This window comes from Ascaphus truei, unplaced genomic scaffold (genome assembly GCF_040206685.1).
Source record: "Ascaphus truei isolate aAscTru1 unplaced genomic scaffold, aAscTru1.hap1 HAP1_SCAFFOLD_375, whole genome shotgun sequence".
In the NCBI taxonomy this organism is placed as follows: Eukaryota; Metazoa; Chordata; class Amphibia; order Anura; family Ascaphidae; genus Ascaphus; species Ascaphus truei.
In genome coordinates, this window is record NW_027456706.1 from 144,784 (window position 1) to 161,640 (window position 16,857).

At 49.1% G+C, this 16,857-nt stretch overlaps 1 protein-coding gene across 2 annotated transcripts in view; it reads right to left on the bottom strand.

Moving 5' to 3' along the window:
* The window catches only part of CARNS1 (carnosine synthase 1), a 144,058-nt gene that overhangs the window by 69,251 nt on the left and 57,950 nt on the right, over positions 1-16,857 (bottom strand). For both annotated transcript variants that reach the window (XM_075583785.1, XM_075583784.1), the window contains 2 exons: positions 2,676-2,765; positions 671-1,137 (listed from right to left, as the gene is read on the bottom strand). In XM_075583785.1, the coding sequence (XP_075439900.1) occupies positions 671-1,137; positions 2,676-2,765 (557 nt within the window). The remainder of the gene's footprint in view (positions 1-670; positions 1,138-2,675; positions 2,766-16,857) is intronic.

Below are 16,857 nucleotides of genomic sequence, written 5' to 3' on the forward strand. Positions count from 1 at the left end.
GAGACACACAACTGGGAGACAGAGCCACGGGAGAGAGAGACACAGCCATACAACTGAGAGACAGAGCCACGGGAGAGAGAGACACAGCCATACAACTGAGAGACAGAGCCATGGGGGAGAGAGACACAGCCATACAACTGAGAGACAGAGCCACGGGGGAGAGAGACACAGCCATACAACTGAGAGACAGAGCCACAGGAGAGAGAGACACAGACATACAACTGGGAGACAGAGCCACGAGAGATAGAGACACAGACATACAACTAAGAGACAGAGCCACGGGGGAGAGAGACAGCGCAACGGGGAGAGACATCCATACAACTGAGAGACAGTGCCATGGGCTGAGAGACACAGCCACACAACTGGGAGACAGAGCCACATGAGAGACAGCCACACAACTGGGAGACAGAGCCACATCAGAGAGACAGCCACACAACTGGGAGACAGAGCCACATGAGAGAGACAGCCACACAACTGGGAGACACAGCCACATGAGAGAGACAGCCACACAACTGGGAGACAGAGCCACAGGAGAGAGACACAGCCACAGAAGAGAGCCAGCCATACAACTGAGAGACAGTGCCACACGAGAGAAGTGAGAGCGTGCCGTGGCCCCAGCTCCGTGTGACGTGGCCCTGGCTCCGTGTGACGTGGCCCTGGCTCCTCGTACCTGCTGATGCTCCTTCATCCTCACGGACGCCAGGAATGTGGAGATCTCCTCCCTCACTCGCTCCTCCCAGCCCGGTTTCCCATCCAGCTCCACCAGCCTTGTTTTCCGTCCCTCCCCATTCTGTGGCCCCCAGGGGCCGGACCAGCAGGGCGGCGCAAGAAGCAGCGCAGGGGGTAGTGGAAGCTCCCTGCGGTCCAGCAAGAGCCGCACACCCAGGGTATCAGCCAGGAGGTGGGAGAGCTGGGGGGAGCCCCCCATAGGGCAGTCCCACCCCTCTCCTCGCAGGGACTGTGCTCCCCCCAGGCAGAGGAGGTAAGTGACACGCCGCGGGGGGGAAAAGGCATCCAAGAACGTGCGCCCCCCCAGGTCAAAGGTCACAGCCTGTCTGATGTAGAGGGGGAGTGGGGGGGCAGAAGCCGGAGGCTGGGGGCAGAACCAGGAGGGGGAGAGGCAGAGAAGCGTGTTACCTGGGACCAGAGAGAGAGGGAGGGAATCAGCCGCCATTCTCCCCATTATTCAGCAAACTGCGATAGTGGCTTCCGTGGCAGTGTCCACGCTACACCGCCACAACCAGCACCACTAACATGTAATGAATAACCCCCATCGTCTCTCCCCATTACCCTCTCCCCGTCTCTCCCCATTACCCTCTGTCTGTCTCTCCCCATTACCCTCTGTCTGTCTCTCCCCATTACCCTCTGTCTGACTCTCCCCATTACCCTCTCCCCGTCTCTCCCCTTTACCCTCTGTCTGTCTCTCCCCATTACCCTCTGTCTGTCTCTCCCCATTACCCTCTGTCTGACTCTCCCCATTACCCTCTGTCTGTCTCTCCCCATTACCCTCTATTTGTCTCTCCCCATTACCCTCTGTCTGTCTCTCCCCATTACCCTCTGTCTGTCTCTCCCCATTACCCTCTGTCTGTCTCTCCCCATTTCCCTCTGTCTGTCTCTCCCCATTACCCTCTGTCTGTCTCTCCCCATTACCCTCTGTCTGTCTCTCCCCATTACCCTCTCCCCGTCTCTCCCCATTACCCTCTGTCTGTCTCTCCCCATTACCCTCTGTCTGTCTCTCCCCATTACCCTCTGTCTGTCTCTCCCCATTACCCTCTCCCCATCTCTCCCCATTACCCTCTGTCTGTCTCTCCCCATTACCCTCTGTCTGACTCTCCCCATTACCCTCTGTCTGTCTCTCCCCCCATTACCCTCTGTCTGTCTCTCCCCATTACCCTCTGTCCGTCTCTCCCCATTACCCTCTGTCTGTCTCTCCCCATTACCCTCTGTCTGACTCTCCCCATTACCCTCTGTCTGTCTCTCCCCATTACCCTCTGTCTCCCCCCATTACTCTCTCTTTCTGTCTCTCTCCCCATTACTCTCTCTTTCTGTCTCTCTCCCCATTACTCTCTCTTTCCGTCTCTCCCCATTACGCTCTCTTTCTGTCTCTCTCCCCATTACTCTCTCTCTCTCTGTCTCTGTCTCTCTCCCCATTACTCTCTCTCCCTGTCTCTCCCCATTACTCTCTCTCTCTCTGTTTCTCTCCCCATTACTCTCTCTCTGTCTCTCCCCATTACTCTCTCTCTGTCTCCCCCCATCACTCTCTCATTCTGTCTCTCCCCCCATTACCCTCTCTCTTTCTGTCTCTCTCCCCATTACTCTCTCTCTCTCTCTTTCTGTCTCTCCCCCCCATTACTCTCTCTTTCTGTCTCCCCCCATTACTCTCTCTTTCTGTCTCCCCCCATTACTCTCTCTTTCTGTCTCCCCCCATTACTCTCTCTTTCTGTCTCCCCCCATTACTCTCTCTTTCTGTCTCCCCCCATTACTCTCTCTTTCTGTCTCCCCCCATTACTCTCTCTTTCTGTCTCTCCCCATTACTCTCTCTCTTTTTCGGTCTACGCTCTCCCACTTGCTCTGGAAGTCTCTTGCTATCTGTCTCTTTCCTGCCCCCCCAGGGGTGTCTCTCCTCCCCAGCCCCCTCCCCCCATTAGTCCTCACGGGGGAGGGGGGCATCTTACCAGGACACTGCCGGGCCCCCTCCAGCAGGACGGACATGGCGGAGCTGGGAGACCCCAGGACACAGAGTGTTGTGCTGTCTGCAGAGTGGCCTGAGTGAGGGGACAGGAAACGGTTAAAGAGATGCGCGGTGTGCTGCACTGTGTGCTGCGCTCTGTGCTGCGCCGTGTGCTGCGTGTTTTCTGCGCATTGTGCAGCGTGGTGTGCTGTGGTGTGCTGTGGTGTGTAGTGTGCTGTGGTGTGTAGCACGGCGTGCTGTGGTGTGCAGCGTGGTGTAGCGTGGTGTGCTGTGGTGTGCAGCATGGTGTGCTGTGGTGTGGTGTGTAGCACGGCGTGCTGTGGTGTGCTGTTGTGTGTAGCACGGCGTGCTGTGGTGTGCAGCGTGGTGTAGCGTGGTGTGCTGTGGTGTGCAGCGCGGTGTGCTGTGGTGTGCAGTGGTGTGCAGTGTGGTGTGCTGTGGTGTGGTGTGTAGCACGGCGTGCTGTGGTGTGCAGCGTGGTGTAGCGTGGTGTAGCGTGGTGTGCAGCGTGGTGTGCTGTGGTGTGCAGCGCGGTGTGCTGTGGTGTGCTGTGGTGTGCTGTGGTGTGGTGTGTAGCACGGCGTGCTGTGGTGTGCAGCGTGGTGTGCAGCGTGATGTAGCCTAGTGTGCTGTGGTGTGCAGCGTGGTGTGCTGTGGTGTGCAGTGTGGTGTGCTGTGGTGTGCAGCGTGGTGTGCTGTGGTGTGTAGCACGGTGTGCTGTGGTGTGCAGCGTGCTGTGCTGTGGTGTGCTGTGGTGTGCAGCGTGCTGTGCTGTGGTGTGCTGTGGTGTGCTGTGGTGTGCTGTGGTGTGTTGTGATGTGCAGCGTGGTGTGCTGTGGTGTGCAGCGTGCTGTGCTGTGGTGTGCAGCGTGGTGTAGCGTGGTGTGCAGCGTGGTGTGCTGTGGTGTGTAACGTGGTGTGCAGCGTGGTGTGCTGTGGTGTGCAGCGTGGTGTGCTGTGGTGTGCAGCGTGGTGTGCTGTGGTGTGTAGCGTGCTGTGCTGTGGTGTGTAGCGTGCTGTGCTGTGGTGTGTAGCGTGCTGTGCTGTGGTGTGCTGTGGTGTGCTGTGGTGTGCTGTGGTGTGCTGTGGTGTGCAGCACGGTGTGCTGTGGTGGGCTGCGCATTGTGCCGCGTGGTGTGCTGTAATATGTGCTGCGCGGTGTGTGGCGCGTTTTCTGTGCATTGTGCAGCGCGGTGTTCTTTTTTGTACTTGGATAAAATTAGTTGCACAGAGTTGTGTTGGTATGTTGTAATGTGGTGAGGTGTGTCCGGGAGTAGAGTTGTGTTGGTATGTTGTAATGTGGTGAGGTGTGTCCGGGAGTAGAGTTGTGTTGGTATGTTGTAATGTGGTGAGGTGTGTCCGGGAGTAGAGTTGTGTTGGTATGTTGTAATGTGGTGAGATGTGTCCGGGAGTAGAGTTGTGTAGGTATGTTGTAATGTGGTGAGGTGTGTCCGGGAGTAGAGTTGTGTTGGTATGTTGTAATGTGGTGAGGTGTGTCCTGGAGTAGAGTTGTGTTGGTATGTTGTAATGTGGTGAGGTGTGTCCGGGAGTAGAGTTGTGTTGGTATGTTGTAATGTGGTGAGGTGTGTCCGGGAGTAGAGTTGTGTTGGTATGTTGTAATGTGGTGAGGTGTGTCCGGGAGTAGAGTTGTGTTGGTATGTTGTAATGTGGTGAGGTGTGTCCGGGAGTAGAGTTGTGTTGGTATGTTGTAATGTGGTAGGTGTGTCCGGGGAGTAGAGTTGTGTTGGTATGTTGTAATGTGGTGAGGTGTGTCCGGGAGTAGAGTTGTGTTGGTATGTTTTAATGTGGTGAGGTGTGTCCGGGAGTAGAGTTGTGTTGGTATGTTGTAATGTGTTGAGGTGTCTGGGGAGTAGAGTTGTGTTGGTATGTTGTAATGTGGTGAGGTGTGTCCGGGAGTAGAGTTGTGTTGGTATGTTGTAATGTGTTGAGGTGTCCGGTTGTACAGAGTTGTGTTGGTATGTTGTAATGTGGTGAGGTGTCCGGTAGTAGAGTTGTGTTGGTAAGTTGTAATCCACAAGCCCATGACTTCACCACCTGGGAGACCTATTATTTCAGGAATATTATCTTTCTCATCTAATTTATCTCAATTTATTGATCACCATCTCCAGCCGATTGTCACTCAGGTTAAATCCTATTTGCGAGACAAGACTCATGTACCTCAAATCCTGAGAGGATTACAATGGCAGCCCGGCTATATTCTAGTCACGGCAGATGTAACATCTTTATATACTGTCATCGATCATGAGCTGGGCTGCAGAGAAGTGTCTCGCAAGTTGGAAACAGATTGTAATTTTTCATAAGTTAAAAATAATTTTTTGGTGGATAGTATTCGTTATATTTTAACACACAATTATTTTACATTTAATTCACAGTATTATATTCAGGTATGTGGTACTGCGATGGGCACCAGGTTTGCACCAAGTTATGCAAATCTATTTATGGACAGTTGGGAGGAAGATTACATCTGGAACAACTGTCCACTTGGGGCAAACCTGGTGCTCTGGAAGCGCTACATCGATGATGTGGTGTTTGTATGGTCGGGCAGTCAGGCCCAGCTTGACACTTTTTTCACATATCTGAATTATAATGATAGGAATCTAAAATTTACATGTCATCACAGTACAGATCACATAGATTTTCATTATCATTGATAGCGCCCGCGGCGCGGGAAACCTGACGAAAAAAAGCCACGCGACGCCGCGTTTTTAAAAATCCCGCGGTGGTGGCCGCAGGAGGATAAAGGCGGCCGCCACTGTATACACATAAAAAATAATACAATTCATACGAAAACATTCTTCCAACCAGTACAAGCAAATAACTACCTGAGGGCGGATAGTCAGCATAACCCTCAATGGTTAAGGAATATTCCAAAGGGTCAGTTTGTGCGCCTTAAACGCAGCTGCTCAGATAAAGAGACATTTGCAACTCAGGCCGAAGAGTTGAAATGCAAATTCATCGAGAGACAATATCCTGAGAATCTGATAGATGAAGCTTTAAAACAGGTTAATGATACAGAGAGAGATACACTGCTTGAATATAAGAAATAAAGATCAGGTGAACAAGTAAAATCGTACGGTGTCGTTTGTGACTCAGTACAACGAGATGGCACCTAAAATAAGACATATTCTAAACAAATATTGGCCAATTCTACTTCGAGACAATACTCTAGCCGAAATTCTTCCCCAGAAACCAAATATTATATTCACTGAGGCCATGAATCTAACATCTAAATTGGCCCCACGGTGTCCACTTGACCATCGAAGGCAGAAACAGGTTGGGAATAACAAAGGCTTCTATACTTGTGCCAAATGTCTAGCATGCTCTTATAGTTGCTATACTAAGACATTTAAATCTAATGTAACCTCTAAATCGTACCCCATTAAGTCATTCATTAATTGTCACTCAGCGTTCGTTATATATTTGCTACAATGCCCTTGTGGCTTACAATATATAGGCAGGACAGGGAGAACATTTCAGAGGAGAATATATGAGCACATATATAATATCAGGAAGGGATTGGTCACTCACGGGGTCTCACATCATATCCTCATGTGCCATAATAAAGACCCCACAGGATTGCTATGTCAAGCAATAGAGGTCGTTCAGGCCAATTGGAGAGGAGGAAATAGATTAGAACAAATCAGTATGCGAGAGGCATACTGGATATATGAGCTTAGAACATTCTCTTCAAATGGCCTGAACATAGACTTTGATTTAGGGGCTTTTTTGTAAATGAGGAGAGTCTGATATATACAGTATTATGACCGGATTAACTCTCCGGCATTATATCCAATTCATTGATTTTTGTTTCTTGTTAATTGTAAGGTATTGTTTTAAATGTTATGTTTATTGCAAGGCTGTCAAAATGTTGTTAGAATTGATCAATGTATTATTAGTGGTAATTGCTGTGATTAAATTTTGGCATAAGTGATTAGTACAACCAGGGTAATGAGGGAGGGGGAAGGGGACTGTAACAAGGGAGTTATCCCTGTTCAGGAAATGTGCCTCTGATCCAGCAGTGTGGTGGTTAACTGCTGGCAGTTAATTATCAGACACCACCTGCCTGATTAGCTTCTTAGAAAAGCCTGTCTTTTGAGACAGGAAGGGAGATTGTTCCTGAGTCTCACAAGTTGTGGGACTTACCATAGATGTCTTGAGCCTACCAGAAGAAACAGCAGAGCTGCTTGCAAGACACAGGGGAAAACACCTCTAAACCTGAATGCTGACAAAACCTGAGGAAAAAGGCAGCAACCCAGGAACAGAGAAGACTTCCCCTCCAACCACAAGAAACAGATAAGACTTTCCTTTATAAGACTTTTTGTATATCTGCTCATATCAAGATATATGTTTGGGGCTGGGAGACATGCTTATCTAAAGGGAGTTGTGGACTGCATAGGTTTCACTAGACATACTCCCAAGTGAACAGAAGCTTTGTTTGACCCCTTGTTTGGATGGTTTTCTGATGTTAAGGAAACAGGCGCAATAAAAGCCTTATTTAATTTCACCATAACAAGTCTCCCTTGCATACCTCTGTGCGCGTCCTCCTACATATGGTCGTCAGAAGTGGGATGAGAGGTGGTCCTTGAAGTTAAAAAGGGACCCAGAGATTGCCTGTGAAATTTTTTTTTGTGCTTTTTGCCTACAAACAGCCTGAGCAACATAAACAAAGATCTCATGCAGCAGAGACCAGAGTTAAAGGGAGACACCCAGGCAGGAAATCTACACTGCACTGAAGAAAGCCACAAAACCACAGATGGACTCTTTTCCCAGATTCCAAGAGGAGAGAGAGAGACCGTGCTGAAGCAGGTAAACCTTATTTGCCTATCACAAATAAAGTGTAATATGGTCATTGAAATAGGGTTTTTTCCTTCCAGGTGTAGTCAGGGTTCAAGAAGTAAGTTAGCCCTTAAAAGGGATAGGTGTTTGTTGTTTTCAAATGTTTCGCTGAAGCAGTGAATACAGATGGTGACACATGAGCGGTACTGATTCTGCAAGTAAAGGCTGCCACACCGCATAGGACTACCAGTTGTGAATGGAGTATATGCAGAAAAGTGTGAAAATTGATGCAAGACTGTGCTGAAGCAGGGGAATTTTCAGTAAACAAGTGCTGAGGGTAAAATTGCCCTACTGGGGAAAAGGAATTACTGAGCTGTGTAAAAGGTATCCCAAAGTGTGAAGAGTGAATGCCATAATACCCAAAGTTGAGACTGAACTCAAGCAGAAAACCACATTATTTGGCTGAAGCGGAGGGATTGTACCTAGCAAGTAAATGGTGTAAAGCAAACAGGAGTTTTTACCTAGCAACTGAACATCCAGCATACCTAATGAGAGATTAAACCTAGAAAGTAAATGGTGTAAAGCAAATAGAAGTTTGTACCTAGCAACTACACATCCCGTATACCTAATGAGAGAAAATGCGTGCACAGCACTGCTGATATTATAAAACTTATCCAAGAAAGAAAATTCTACAGAGATGCCTGTGAGAGCCACGACCTCTACAAGGAAAATATGCCCACCTGTAAGACTACCATAATTGGGGGTTCTAGCAAATACAGTGGCAGCAGCTGCAATAGCGCCTCCTGAGGTCAGGAAGAAAATTACACCTGATAGCCCCAAAATGGAGGACAAGATGCAGCGTTCCTGTAATGAACCCTACCCCACGGAAGAGTGGCCCTTCCAGTCCGATGAGGAGGAAGACATCTCTTATGGGGAACCCAAACTGAGTCACACCCACAAAACACCCCAAGAATGTTGGGGTTGCCTGAACTCGGTACGAATAGAAAAGACCGCTCCCTATGATGACGAATATGATCGGCAGGAGAAAGAGCGGGAGCAGGGGATCACCGAATATTTCCGTTAGCTATTACAGTTGCAAGAAAAGCCGGGTGGATCCAGTGACGCTGCTAAAATTTAAAATGAAGAAGGAGACCCCAGTATCCCTGAGGGGACGGTGTCATCCAAAACAAAAAGGCGAAAAAAGAAAAGCGGTTCTTCACTTACCGTGGAAGTAACAGACACGTCCGCAGATCCTGTGGAGGAAAAGGGGGTCCGAGTTGCCCTGCAGCCTAGAGAAAATGGAGAATTCATCCCGCGGATAACCGAATATCCAGAGGGCCCAAGGCAGAAGTAGTGTACCCCAAAGAAGTGTCTGTCCGGTGCCAACAGTGAGGAACCCTCAACCAGTCATCCCAGGGAAGCGGAGCCGGAACCAGTGAGTGTCGATCCCTTGACCAGCCCTGAGGATGCCCTGAAAAATGCCAGGCATGACTGTGATCTACTCCGGGAACAATTGAAACAAAAGAAAGATGATTAGGCAGAGCTACTGAAAAATAACGTGAAGCTACAGGAACATGTGCTCGCAATGTACTATTCGGCCAGGGCAGAATTGGACGATCTCAAGACTGAGCTAGATACTGCAAACGCTACTATTTCCACCATGGATGAAAAGCAGAGCAAATCTGATAAAATGATGGCTAAGCTGAAGCGGAAGTATAAGGAGGCACTGAAGCAGATGACAGTCTTCCAGCAAGAGGTTCACACTCTTCGCGTAGAGCTGAATGCCTCACAACAGGAGGTCAACAGTGTCCGGACAGAGGTGGATGTATCTCAGAAAGAGGTTCAGACACTCCGCAGAGCACTGGATGCCTCACATCATGAGACCAACAGCTACCGCACAGACCTGGAAGTCTCCAGAAAGAATCTTGATACAGATCTCAAAGTCTCTCAGAAGGAGCTTCAGACCCTCAACCTAGAGAAGGAAGTCTCAGGCCAGGAGACTGTCATTCTCAAAGCAGATGTGCGTAAATGGAAGGAGGACTGCAAGGAGGCCCTGAAGAATACAGAGACTGAAAAAGGAGAAAATTCAAGATTAAAAAGAGAAAACTTAAAACAGGAAGAAGAAAATTTTCATTTGACAGACGACGTCAAGAAAAAAATGAAAAGCTGCACGAGCTTAAAGAAATAAATAGACTGTTGGAAGGTGAGAAGTTTGAAGCAGAGCACCGACTGCAGAACCAACTGCAAGGTCTGCGTACGCACCTCCAGATGTCCGAGGAGAAGCAGCGAACTCTGCAGGAAGACAATCTGCAGGCTGTTAAAGAAATACAAAGTGCTGCAGGAACGTCTGATTACCCAGTATGTCCCCGCAAAGCAGCATGAGAAACTGAAGGCTACCCTGAGCATCACCAAAGCATCGCTAGAGGCCAAGCTTAGAACCCAGGTGACTCAGCACAAAAGGGAGCACAAGAAGGTCCAGAAACTGAAACAAGTAACTGTGGCCCGAGCAAAGAAATTCATAGTGCTTCACAATGCAATAAAAATGTGGAAGCAAGCTCAGAGAAAGCAAAGCATGCAGATAAATTCCCTGAGAAGAGACTTGCAAGACGCACTCAAAAAACAGGGATCTCTCGCGGTTGAGATGACAGTTCTACAAGGACAAGTATTGACCCTGACCAAGCGTCAGTATCCCACAGCCACAAAAAACAATGAAGACAAGGGTTCAGTGAGAGCTGGGAATACCGCTCATCTGAAAGACAAGGTTGCAAAGTCTGAACCACCTAAACAAGCACTAGCAAAACCTTCAGCCACCCAGCAGGCAACAAAAGAAGGTACACGTGCTGAATTAAAACCAGAAGAATCCTTAGCTGATGAAGCTGAAAAGATGGGACATTCTCTGGAAGTGGATATGGATTTGCAACTTAATCCCAAAGAAGCTGAACTAGCAACCCCATTAAGTGGAAAAAGTGCAGAGAGACAGCTTCAAGAGCAGAAAACTGAAAGGGCTGTTTTTAAACGCTCTGCGATGGCTGTTTACAGTATGCCTACAATAAGACGAGCACCCGACGCGAGGGAAATCTCATGACCGCGCACGTAGCAAAAAGACTATACTTAGAAAAAGTCCTCCTCGAGCGACTGAGGAGTGCTGATCTCAAACACCTTCGGGTGGAGACACGAATAAACTGGAGAGGGGGCTCCGGTCCCAGCGGGACTGAGGGTTCTCTTCCTCCATCCACTCTCATTCAAGTCACAGAGATATCTAGAATGAGAGTGGAAGGATGGGCTTTGGCCGTGGAAAGCCCGAGCTTCCCACAAACAGGGGAGGTATGTAACAGGGGAGTAATCCCTGTTCAGGAAATGTGCCTCTGATCCAGCAATGTGGTGGTTAACTGCTGGTAGTCAATTATCCGACACTACCTGCCTGATTAGCTTCTTAGAAAAGCCTGTCTTTTGAGACAGGGAGGGAGATTGTGCCTGAGTCTCACAAGTTGTGAGACTGACCATGGGGACAGATGAAATAGCAGAGCTGCTTGCGAGACACAGGGGAAAACACCTCTAAACCTGAATGCTGAAAAAACCTGAGGAAAAAGGCAGCAACACAGGAACAGAGAAGACTTTCCCTCCAACCACAAGAAACAGATAAGACTTTCCTTTATAAGACTTTTTGTATATCTGCTCATATCAAGATATATGTTTGGGGCTGGGAGACATGCTTATCTAAAGGGAGTTGTGGACTACATAGGTTTCACTAGAAATACTCCCAAGTGGAACAGAAGCTTTGTTTGACCCCTTATTTGCATATGTTTGGATTATTTTCTTGTGTTAAAGAAACAGGCGCAATAAAAGCCTTATTTAATTTCACCTTTAAAAAGTCTCCATTGCATACCTCTGCACACGTCCTCTTACATGATCTAAATGAAATACTCAAAACCTATCCTGAAATGACACCAAGAAGAGCCAGTAGGCTGCTTTAGTTGCCACAACTGTAAGGCGTGCAAGTCAATAAAAACTTCAAAAACATTCCAAAACTGGAACAATACCAGAAACTTTGACATCAGAAGATTTATTCATTGTAGATCTTCTGGTGTTATATATTTGGTTACTTGCACTTGCCAAAAGAAATACGTGGGAAAAACTAGACGGCCTTTTAGGCTCCTCGTATTAGAACATCTCGGTACTATTCGCAACCAAATGGACACACCTGTAGCCAGACATCATAATGGAGACAGCAATGTTTTGACATTTGTTGGCATAGATCAATTTTCACTCGGTCCTAGAAAAGGTGACTGGGATGAGATCCTATTACAAAAAGAATCCAGATGGATTTATACCTTAGGTACACTTTCCCCCCAAGGTCTTAATGAGGGATTTGTATTCTCCCCATTCATCTGATAAATGTCTCTTACCTTTGGGTAATCCACCTATCTCTGCTGCTCCATCAGTATTCATGTATGTGTATCTGCATTACACCACTAGAGGCCCTCAGAGATTGTTTTCCTCGGGATTTTCACACATTCATTCATAAATCTTAGCTGCCACATGCGCACATTCCCTGACTTGGGGTCTCATTTCTTTAACCCCACACTAAATGGCGCCTCTCAGTCTGCCAGAGACAGATCTGGACAGGAAAACCTTTGTCTGTAAGTGTCAATTACAACACTTACAGACCACTCAAGCTCTGCTTTTCTCCGCCCTAGTGTACACAATCTGAGTGGTGAAGCCTTTGATCAGGAGGTCTGTTGTAGACAAATGGTCGCCCCCCCTGACCATTAACATTTAGCAGAGCCAGTATCTTTCGCGGGCTTTTATACCAGACCCAAAATACAGTACATTTCTTAATATACAAACATATTAAAATAATCCGTTCGGCTGGGCCGAGTGGGCTGGAAACTGCCAGACCCTCATGCCGGAGGGGACTCTCCATGGTGGCCAAGTTTCAGCTCGCTGCGACCCACTGGACCGGAGTTACACAAATGCAGTTTAAAGGCACATTTCACAGAAGTGGCTTTGCTCTGCCATTGAAGTCAATGGCAGAAACCCAAACTAAACCATTACCCTGACTCCGTCCTGTTGCTCAGGGAGGGTCAGCATTTGCCATGCAGTCATGCCGGAACTATGACTACATGGTGGCCAAATACCGGCCCTCTAGCCCTAACAGAACCGGAGTTATGGACTTCGGGTTTTCACTGTTTAGGACTTAGTTGTTTGAAAGCCACGCGGCTTTCTACGCCATTGCGGGCAATGGTGTTACCCTCGTGGCGAGTGCGACCCTTTCTCGTCGCCATTAATTGTCGGACCCGGTTGGGGTCGAGGGAGGGGGTTCCTAGGGTCTAGGGGAAAAAATAATTTTATTCCAGGATGCCCTAGAACATAAATTTCTCACGCCAATAGGACGTGAACTTAACCGGGCCCTAGTTCCCACGCCAATTGCGCGATCAACGCTCTTTCAAGACATAGTTTCCGCTTTTGCGGTCTGGCTGGCTGCCAGCTCGTCTCCGGAGGTCGAAGTCGAGGAATCCCCATTGAAATGCATTACTCCATTCACTTTCAACGGGGAAACACCGCTCCTCCTCTCGGGCGCCACCTGCAGGTCTTCTGCGATATCGGGCCCAAATTGCCAGAATCTCTATAGGGTTACATGGGGCTGTAATGGCGACCTATGGAGACTGCAAAATGGAGCCTGCAAAGGCGGGAAGGGGAAGAAAAGGGCTATAAACACAAAAATAACATCAACCCTTTCCCTCCCGCCTGGATCCCAGTGAATTCCCCAATGAATGGGGAAAATACATATTAACTGGGGAACACACATTTGGTGCTGAAGCAGGGGCATAAACAGAGTGTAGAGTTGTGTTGAGGTGTGTCCGGTTGTACAGAGTTGTGTAGGTATGTTGTAATGTGTTGAGGTGTGTCCGGTTGTACAGAGTTGTGTAGGAATGTTGTAATGTGTTGAGGTGTGTCTGGTTGTAGAGTTGTATTGAGGTGTGTCCGGTTGTACAGAGTTGTGTTGGTATGTTGTAATGTGTTGAGGTGTGTCCGGTTGTAGAGTTGTGTTGAGAAGTGTCCGGTTGTAGAGTTGTGTTGAGGTGTGTCCGGTTGTATAGAGTTGTGATGGTATGTTGTAATGTGTTGAGGTGTGTCCGGTTGTAGAGTTGTGTTGAGGTGTGTCCAGTTGTAGAGTTGTGTTGAGGTGTGTCCGGTTGTACAGAGTTGTGTTGGTATGTTATAATGTGGTGAGGTGTGTCCGGTTGTAGAGTTGTGTTGAAGTGTGTCCGGTTGTACAGAGTTGTGTAGGTATGTTGTAATGTGTTGAGGTGTGTCTGGTTGTAGAGTTGTGTTGAGGTGTGTCCGGTTGTACAGAGTTGTGTAAGTATGTTGTAATGTGTTGAGGTGTGTCCGGTTGCACAGAGTTGTGTTGAGGTGTGTCCGGTTGTACAGAGTTGTATTGGTATGTTGTAATGTGTTGAGGTGTGTCCGGTTGTACAGAGTTGTGTTGGTATGTTGTAATGTGTAGAGGTGTGTCCGGTTGTACAGAGTTGTGTTGGTATGTTGTAATGTGTTGAGGTGTGTCCGGTTGTACAGAGTTGTGTTGGTATGTTGTAATGTGTAGAGGTGTGTCCGGTTGTACAGAGTTGTGTTGGTATGTTGTAATGTGTAGAGGTGTGTCCGGTTGTACAGAGTTGTGTTGGTATGTTGTAATGTGTTCAGGTTTCCTGGATTATACCATACGGCGGTATCGGCTTTGTTGAGCTGTATTAAGTTGTGGTTGGTTCTCATGTTGGTGTCATGAACACGCATGTGTGAAAGGTGTTATCAAACACCTGTGAGCACTCACACCCCCAAAAGTGTCACACAACACCCTAATTACAATGCCAGCACCCGCATTCATCTCAGGAGTAACGGGTCCCAGAAGGATGGGTAAAATTAGCAAAAAACACAATTTAGAAAAATGCGTCAGAAAAGAAGTTGAATGTATCCACGCGGCGGGAGCGGCGTCTGCGCAAACCGTGCGGCGTCTGCGCAAACCGTGCGGCGTCTGCGCAAACCGTGCGGCGGGAGCGGCGTCTGCGCAAACCGTGCGGTGGGAGCGGCGTCTGCGCAAACCGTGCGGCGGGAGCGGCGTCTGCGCAAACCGTGCGGCGTCTGTGCAAACCGTGCGGCGTCTGTGCAAACCGTGCGGCGGGAGCGGGCGTCTACACAAACCGTGCGACGTCTGCGCAAACCGTGCTGCGGGAGCGGCGTCAGCGCAAACCGTGCGGCGGGAGCGGCGTCTGCGCAAACCGTGCGGCGGGAGCGGCGTCTGCGCAAACCGTGCGGCGGGAGCGGCGTCTGCGCAAACCGCGCTGTTTCTTATATTATATGCAGGGTAGAAAAACAAGCAATGCACTTCAGAGGGTACGACCTCCCCTCGCAGGTGAATTAAGGCCTGTTATTTTCCCTGTCTCAGCAGCTAGCTGCATGTGAAAAGGCAGCATTATTGCTACATGTTGTTACACAGCCTGTGTTGGTTGCCTGCAGCTCCTATTCTCCTAGCTGAGAGTGGGCTGTTCCTACCCCCCTGTCCTTGCTGACAGTTAGTACGGTCTCACTGTGAGTAACTGCTGCTATTTACCCCAGCGAGGCCTTTCTGCTTTACACGGTCTCACCATTGATACACTGCACATCAGACAGAGAAGCGCTCTCTGCCCCACACTACATCACCAAGCACCCATCTCCCTGTGATTTCCCTCAGTAAAACTAAGAAAGAGAAAAGGACGTGTTGTGCTTTGGAAGAGGTGAGACACAAGTTAAGCTACCTGGAACTAATCACACATCATTCGTGACCCTGGCTTCAGGAAACGCTTTCCCGCAGCCTCAGCGCGCCTCCGCACGGGCTGAGTAATCATGGACTCAGCCACAGTCAGCCGCGCTCTCATACGGATCCCGAGCATGCGCAGTAGGAACCGGGGGGTACAGGACAGTCCCCAGCTCATGGATGAAGGCGCGCATGCGTCCAGATCCCCTCACACAGAGGCAACATAACCGTAGTACCTCAGTTCCACCAGCAGGACTGATAGAGAGTAAAAGCAGGAGAGCACATTGTATATCTCCCAGTCTGATCCTATGTATGCAGGAGGATGGAAGCACCTGTCTGATCCTACTGTATGTATGCAGGAGGATGGAAGCACCTGTCTGATCCTATGTATGCAGGAGGGTGGAAGCACCTGTCTGATCCTATGTATGCAGGAGGATGGAAGCACCTGTCTGATCCTATGTATGCAGGAGGGTGGAAGCACCTGTCTGATCCTATGTATGCAGGAGGATGGAAGAACCTGTCTGATCCTATGTATGCAGGAGGGTGGAAGCACCTGTCTGACCCTATGTATGCAGGAGGGTGGAAGCACCTGTCTGACCCTATGTATGCAGGAGGATGGAAGCACCTGTCTGATCCTATGTATGCAGGAGGATGGAAGCACCTGTCTGACCCTATGTATGCAGGAGGGTGGAAGCACCTGTCTGACCCTATGTATGCAGGAGGATGGAAGCACCTGTCTGACCCTATGTATGCAGGAGGATGGAAGCACCTGTCTGATCCTATGTATGCAGGAGGATGGAAGCACCTGTCTGATCCTATGTATGCAGGAGGATGGAAGCACCTGTCTGACCCTATGTATGCAGGAGGATGGAAGCACCAGTCTGATCCTATGTATGCAGGAGGATGGAAGCACCTGTCTGATCCTATGTATGCAGGAGGATGGAAGCACCTGTCTGACCCTATGTATGCAGGAGGATGGAAGCACCTGTCTGATCCTATGTATGCAGGAGGATGGAATCACCTGTCTGATCCTATGTATGCAGGAGGATGGAAGCACCTGTCTGATCCTATGTATGCAGGAGGATGGAAGCACCTGTCTGACCCTATGTATGCAGGAGGATGGAAGCACCTGTCTGATCCTATGTATGCAGGAGGATGGAAGCACCTGTCTGATCCTATGTATGCAGGAGGATGGAAGCACCTGTCTGATCCTATGTATGCAGGAGGGTGGAAGCACCTGTCTGACCCTATGTATGCAGGAGGATGGAAGCACCTGTCTGACCCTATGTATGCAGGAGGATGGAAGCACCTGTCTGACCCTATGTATGCAGGAGGATGGAAGCACCTGTCTGACCCTATGTATGCAGGAGGGTGGAAGCACCTGTCTGACCCTATGTATGCAGGAGGATGGAAGCACCTGTCTGACCCTATGTATGCAGGAGGATGGAAGCACCAGTCTGATCCTATGTATGCAGGAGGATGGAAGCACCTGTCTGATCCTATGTATGCAGGAGGGTGGAAGCACCTGTCTGATCCTATGTATGCAGGAGGGTGGAAGCACCTGTCTGATCCTATG